This window comes from Propithecus coquereli, unplaced genomic scaffold (genome assembly GCF_000956105.1).
Source record: "Propithecus coquereli isolate 6110/MARCELLA unplaced genomic scaffold, Pcoq_1.0 Scaffold8, whole genome shotgun sequence".
In the NCBI taxonomy this organism is placed as follows: domain Eukaryota; kingdom Metazoa; phylum Chordata; class Mammalia; order Primates; family Indriidae; genus Propithecus; species Propithecus coquereli.
This window is the reverse complement of record NW_012154173.1, coordinates 15,700,761-15,708,053: the sequence shown is the minus strand read 5'-3', so window position 1 is coordinate 15,708,053 and position 7,293 is coordinate 15,700,761. Positions and strand designations below refer to the sequence as shown.

At 36.5% G+C, this 7,293-nt stretch overlaps 1 protein-coding gene across 1 annotated transcript in view; it reads left to right on the top strand.

The window, feature by feature from the left end:
- Window positions 1-7,293, top strand: part of LOC105825431 (serine/threonine-protein kinase Sgk3) — a 133,806-nt gene that overhangs the window by 102,818 nt on the left and 23,695 nt on the right. The window contains exons 7-8 of the mRNA XM_012663205.1: window positions 3,218-3,267; window positions 5,685-5,742. Of these exons, the coding sequence (XP_012518659.1) occupies window positions 3,218-3,267; window positions 5,685-5,742 (108 nt within the window). The remainder of the gene's footprint in view (window positions 1-3,217; window positions 3,268-5,684; window positions 5,743-7,293) is intronic.

Genomic DNA, 7,293 nt, shown 5'->3' with positions numbered 1-7,293 from the left:
GATCAACACATAAGTGCACATATAAGAATAACATTTATTAGATGTCAGGCAGTGGGGAGGAGGGGACGGGTATACACAAAGAGCACGATGTGCACCATCCGGGGGATGGACACGCTTGAAGCTCGGACTTGGGTGGGGAGAGGGGGCAGGGGCAACATACGTAACCTAAACATCTGTACTCCCATAATATGCTGAAATAAAAAAAAAAAAAAGAAAAAAAAGTCTTGCCTTGCTACAGGAGACAGCTGGCTTTGAAGAAATAACCAACTGAGAGATTCCTGGGTTCTGGCTGCTGTTCTGCCACTGTTGGCTTTATTTTGATTGATTTATTTATGTTTTGGAAAAAGGATCTCACTCTGTTGCCCAGGTTAGAGTGTAGTGGCATCATCATAGCTCACTGAAACCTCAAACTCCTGGGCTCAAGTGATCCTCCTTCCTGCCTCAGCCTCCCAAGTAGCTGGGACTACAGTCACCCACCACCACACTTGAGTAATTTTTTTTTTCTTTGTTTTTTTTGGTAGAGACGGGGTCTTGCTCTTGCTTAGGCTGTTCTTGAGCTCCTGACCTCAAGTGATCCTCCCATCTTGGCCTCCCAAAATGCTAGGATTTCAGGCATAAACCACTGTACCCAGCCACTGTTGGCTGAGTTTTGTTACTTTTTTTCTTTTTTCATCTATAATGTCTGAAACTTGGACTGAACTCTCTTGGAGTTTTAAAATATTTACAAAAAGAATCTCTTCAGGCTGGCGTGGTGGCTCATGCTTGTAATTCTAGCACTTTGGGAGGCTGAGGCGGGAGGATCACTCCTGGAGGCCAGAAGTTCAAGTCTAGCCTGAGCAACATAGCAAGACCCTATATCTACCAAAAATAGAAAAATCAGCTGGGCATGGTGGTATGCAGCTGTAGTTCCAGCTACTTGAGAGACTGAGGCAGGAGGATTACTCAAGTCCAGGAGTTTGAGGTTGCAGTGAGTTATGATGATACCACTGCACTATCCAGCCTGGGCAATAGAGTGAGACCCTGTCTCAAATAAAAAAAAAGAAAAAATCTCTTCAAGAATTCAGGAATCTCTTCAATAAAAGAAAAGAGCCATACTTTGTCTTACAGTTGATAACTGTTTATTAAGGACTGTTAAGTGGATAACTAAGTGAAATTCCAAATGAAATATCTTAGAAGGCACCTGGATCCCTGTTTATAAAGAGAAAAAATAGAGGCCAAGAGAAGTCAAGAAACTTATGATCTCAGTTAGTGTTCATTCTCTTAATAAATTATATCTCACCCTTAATTTGGATATCATCTTTAGAAATAGACACAGTGAACAATTGTCTCATCTGAATAATTTTCATCATTTCAGAAAGATGCTCCATTAGGGAAATCATTGCCAAATAATAAAAATCTAACTACATATTAACATAATTCAGGGGACAAGTTGTCCATGTTGTTTAATTGTCATTTATTTAATTCTCTTCCCTCATCCATATAAGAAAAGTGTATTGAATGGAAAATTGATCCAGTTATCTGCACATTCATTAAAAGAATATGTGTATTGAAATTACAACTTACGGCCGGGCACGGTGGCTCACGCCTGTAATCCTAGCTCTCTGGGAGGCCGAGGCGGGCGGATTGTTTGAGCTCAGGAGTTCGAAACCAGCCTGAGCAAGAGCGAGACCCCGTCTCTACTAAAAATAGAAAGAAATTAATCAGATAACTAAAAATATATAGAAAAAACTAGCCAGGCATGGTGGCACATGCCTGTAGTCCCAGCTACTCGGGAGGCTGAGGCAGAAGGATCGCTTTAGCCCAGGAGTTTGAGGTTGCTGTGAGCCAGGCTGACGCCACGGCACTCACGTTAGCCCGGGCAACAAAAGTGAGACTCCGTCTCAAAAAAAAAGAAATTACAACTTACTTTGAATTACATTGTCAGAATCTGTGGAACACTGTAATATTTAACCAAAAAAAGCTACTCTCATGTTAAAATTAAGCCACAGTAGGACCAATCTCATTTAGTGAAATTTATAAATTTTTTTTGTCTTATGCTGTATTGTCATAAGTTTCATATATTTCTGTTTTCTGGGGATTGAAAATTTATTACATGAGGATTTTTTATATACAGGTATCAGGAAGAAATAAATTTGAATTGTAACCAAAATGCTGGTGCCACTGTTGTTGTTTCATAAGAAACTTACACTTAAGAACTTTTGAAGGACAGTATTTGCCCTTTTTTTAAAAAAATAGTTTGTATTCTGAAGATTATAAATTTGAAATGAATTTAAGTAAAATATATATTACACATGTCTATAATAAGGAATAGAACAAGGTAAAATTTTCTTGACTCTGATTAATGAGAAGGTTTTAAAAGCTTTTTGTATTTATAACTTATTTATAATTATATAGGGAACTAGTAAAAGTATACATATCTGAGACATAACTGATTTAATTCTCTATATAAAGAATTTTAAAGTGAATTTATGTGAAGCAGAATTCACCTACACTTGGCTTTTATAAAAACTGCTCACTCTGACAGGATTATTAGATTAGTCTTTTGAGATTTTGAGTTAAATTCCTGGCTAATTATTAGTGAACTAGAATCTTCTATTAGTTAAATTGCTTTATGCATACTAGATGAGTAAAAATTTGCTTCTAACTTAATACCAGAGGTTAAACTTACTATATTGTAACTGTTACAAAGAGGAAATCCTTTCTAAAATGTTGGGGCTACCACAATGCTGGAATTGGACAAACACTGCTGTCTGTATTTGCTTTGTCTGTATTTACCTACCATCAAATTAAAATGGAAATCCAGCATTTGCAATCATCATCATCATCCTATCATTTTCTGTCTTTAATAAGCTATTTGAAAAACAGCCATTTTTAATCAGTTTTTTTCAATATTAAAATGATCCCTCTTAAACTATGGTTTCAAAACCTACCTCTTTCAAGGAGCTTTTACAGTTTGCTTCATCATTTGCCAACTTTGAGGTTGATTCCTGGCTTACTTTTTTCCTTACAGCTATTTTTGAAGGTTATGATAAAAATAATTATATTTATATCAATTATATATGTTTCCAAATAAGTCTATATGCTTCTTAAAACCTTAGATTTCTTTAGCCTGACAGTATACCAAATATCTGTGGTACAGTTATGTATATTTTATTTCTAAACATTGATAATTTTTGAAGCTCTAATAAGAATGTTGTTTTTTTCCCCATCCAAACAGCTACATTCTACCTCACAAAACATCAACCTGGGACCATCTGGAAATCCTCAGTAGGTTTAATTTATTTCAAACAATCCTTTAGCTAAATTTTAGGAAGATCTTTTTTGAGAATATGCAGCAGATATGCATAATTTTACCATTTTAATTGGAGGCCCATGAAATATAACCATAGTTACAGTGAATATAGTACTGTCATATGCTTGACTAATTTACTGCTCTAGCTTTTCATTGCTTAAGTAGAGTCCTGAGGAGTTTTAATCCACAGATTGTTCGTTGGGTCCTGCTGTTTTGTCATTGTCGCTTTTCTAATCTTATTGTGTATGTATGGTGGTGGTGGGGTGGGATCAGTCGACCATACTTCCCAGGGGACCATAAGTCCTATGAGGTACCTGTGAGGTACTCAGCACCCTTGCAGGCCTGATTGATACTCCTGATATTCTCCTGGTGCTCAGTGTTACTGGTGCACCCTACTTGTTAGCCAGCTTGATCCGGAAGAGTCATGATGGACATTAGCATAGTAAAGGCTATTAAACTTTGTTTATTCAGTTTCTCCCCATGTTCCCACATGTATTTGAGCACAGGGGAAACATTGTGAAAACACAGTCTGAGAAATGCTGAACAAGACCAGGGTTGGCAGGTGTAGACTTCATCTCAAACGTCAACTCCAGCAGTTCATTGGAAATGAACACCTAGAAGATTCAGTACAAAGAAGGATTCCAGGGCTGCTTAGCTCAGTTTGAGGAATGCCCTGAATGATTGGTGATATCTGCCATGGGTTGGAGGAGTGTAGTGTTGCTGTCCTTATTTTAATTATCTGCACAGACTTATTGGATTAATTCTAAAGTATTCTTTTTATCCCAGGACACCAGGCTTTCTCTACCCTCTTGGTCTTCTTGGAGAGTGAGTATAGACAGATGGGAGAAGTGGTCTAAGGATTGGGTCCTGGGACACTTCAACATCATGAAGTCAAGGAATAACTGGTAATGGAGACAGAGAAAAAGCAGTCAGTAAGATAGGAGGAAATCCAGGAATATGGTTTCCCAAAATCAGGGAAAGAAAATGTTTCAAGGACAAGGGAATAATTAACTCTGTTAATGTTGCTGATAGTGCAAGTAAGATTAAGGTTGAAAATGGACCACCAGATTCCATAAGTCATTGGTGATCTTCATGAGCAGTGTCTATGGTTTGGTGGGTATAAGACCCTGGTAGGAAAGGGTTCACAAGAGAACTAGAGGAGGACAGCAGGTAGAGACAGTGAGTTTTCAAAACTTACTCGAGGAGTTTTATTGCAAAGGAAAGCAAAGAAATAGAATGCTAACTAGAATAAGTTTGGTTTTGAGCATTGTTTTCTGTTCATAGCATTGAGCAAAAATTTGATTTTGGTTAAGGCTCATCACAGGCAGTTAACAATGGGGCTTTGGGTATGGGCTCACTTATCTTATTTACTATGTTTTAGGTATTTGCAGGTTTTTCACTCTACATTTGTTTAAAAAATTATCTTGATATCTCAGAATATCATTAAAGAATAAAATAGTCCAAAGAGCAGGTTTTTGGAGAAGAAAAACATATAAATGTAGTTAACTATTTATCTCATTAATCCTGTTATTATTTAACCTGGCCCTAGTGTTTGAATTAACTATTGATTTTGATAATGAATTAAGGCAAATTTCAAATCTTACTGGAATCATTCCCTTCTCCTTAGCACAACTTAGGAATTCAGACTGTGTTGGAAGAAACAGCTCTTCTGGCTTCTTAAGCTGAACTTTCTGCTGCTATGTGCTCTTGCCTGCATAAAGCCAATGCTATTTTTACCTGATAGGCTAACATGAATAAAAGGGCAGTCTTAATATTCCTTCTGGCTTTTCTATTCCTGGCTTTCCTGTGTTATCATCCATGAGAATAAACAGAGAGATTTTTTATCTTTAATGTACAATAGGTGATTTATAGATAAAACACTATGGTAACTTTTTTCTCCATCAGAAATTTTCATAACGTCTTTACTAGGTGTTCCAACTAGGAACTTCCTTTTCAGAAGAATTATCAGATACTAGGTAGTCCTTGGAATGTATTGCTAATTTACATATTCAATATCCTCATTAACAACATTGGTTCTTGGTTAATAAAATTGGTTTAAATAGAGGCTACTTTGAGTTCAAAACTGTATATGTAGCATACACATACATCTTTTTCTCCCAAAGAGATTATTACTGAAGTCACTCTTAAGCAGAACTTAATGAGATTTAAAGTTATAAAATGTTTAACCAGAAAGTAGTTATTACTACTATTGATATTACCTGTTATATAATAAAGATGAGTTCCTACGAGTGGGAAATCTGGAGTCATCATGCAGAAGTGTTTTGTGCCTAACATTTATTTATTAAAGAGTGAGGTGCTAAGAAATGTTTAAAAGTTAGTTATCTTTCCAGTTTTTAGGGGGCTAATTCTTGTTATTGTTAATTTATTTCAGTGCTAAACCAACTGACTTTGATTTCTTAAAAGTTATTGGAAAAGGCAGCTTTGGCAAGGTAAGAATGTTTTTATTTTCTCATTCAATAAGTAAGTACTGAAGGAATGCATGCTTTATATGTGTGAGCCACAGGACTTTTTGGTATGCAGGATATAGAACTAAGTTACTTCCCCCACCCTCAAAATACTAACAATATTTAAGGAGATAAGGCATCTACTCAGATTCTAAAATAAAATTCATTTATCCAACAGATACTTGTTAATATTTGTGCAAAGTACCCTATTGGGCCCTGGTTAGATACTGACAGAAACTGACGTGGTTACTTCCTTTGTGATGCTTACAAAATAATCAATTAAAAATACTCAGTCAAGTAAATAATGAAAATAGTAATGGCAATGAAAGAAATGAAGATTAGGGTGAAGTGAGAGAGGACAGTAGGCAGCTAGGGGAAGGTCCCCGCTGCCTGACATGGGTTGGTCAAGGATGGCTTCTTGGAAGACGTACTATGTAAGCTGAAGCTGGAAAGACAAAAATGAGCAGCTGTGTAGATAACAGTTTGGGAAGAAAAGGAATGTGTGAAGATACCGCCTATTCTCTTACAGTGTCAGATGAATCACATAACTTCACAGTATAGCCATACCAAGGAAGGAGAATCACTTAAGGCCAGGGATATCAGGAAAGCATCATAGACGAAGTTACCAGAATCATCAAATACATATTTAAGTGCTTTTTTGCACTATACTTCAATCTGTAGTAAAAATGAATATGTATGTGTTTTATTATATTTTGCTATATACATAACTTTTGGTAATTCTAGCTTATTTTCTGAGTTCCCTTGAGACCAGAAACTATGGCCATACAGTTAAACCCATGTGTGTTTATTCATTCAGCAAATATATATTGTCCACCTGCTAGTTGCTGGACATCATGCTACTATAAACCATAGAAAGTTAGAAATGAATCCTGCTCTTAAAATGCCCCAAATTCTACTGGAATGCTAGAGATCATTTGTTATTAGAAACAAAAGCATTATCTGAGCTGGGCACCATGGTGCATACCTATAATCCCAGCTACTCTGGAAGCTGGTGTGGGAGGATCACTTGAGCCCAGGAGTTTTAGACTAGCCTGAGCAACATAGCAAGATCCTGTCTCAAAAAAAAACCCCCTATGTTTTGGAAACTCCACGTTTAGATCTAGAGTTTATCAGGAATTGGTTCTTGCACGTAATGTGAGGTGTAGAGTCACAGTTCATTTTTTTCCATATGGATAACCAGCTGATCCCACACAATTTATGAAAAGACTGTCTTTTCCGGGGCCACCTTCATCATGTATCTGCTCTCCAGATAGTCACAGGACTGTTTTTAGATATTATGTTTTGTATTTGTTTCTAGATTTTTTTATTTTGTTTCATTGGCCTATTTGTTTACCCTGGCACCAATGCCACATTGTTTTAACAACTGTAGCTTGATATCCAACAGAACAAGTCCTCCCTCCTTGTTCTTCAAAAGGGTATTCTTAACCCTTTGCATATCTATATAAATTTCAGAATCAGCATTCAATTTCTGCAAAAATCTTGTTGGAATTTGATTGAAATTGCATTGAATAGGAT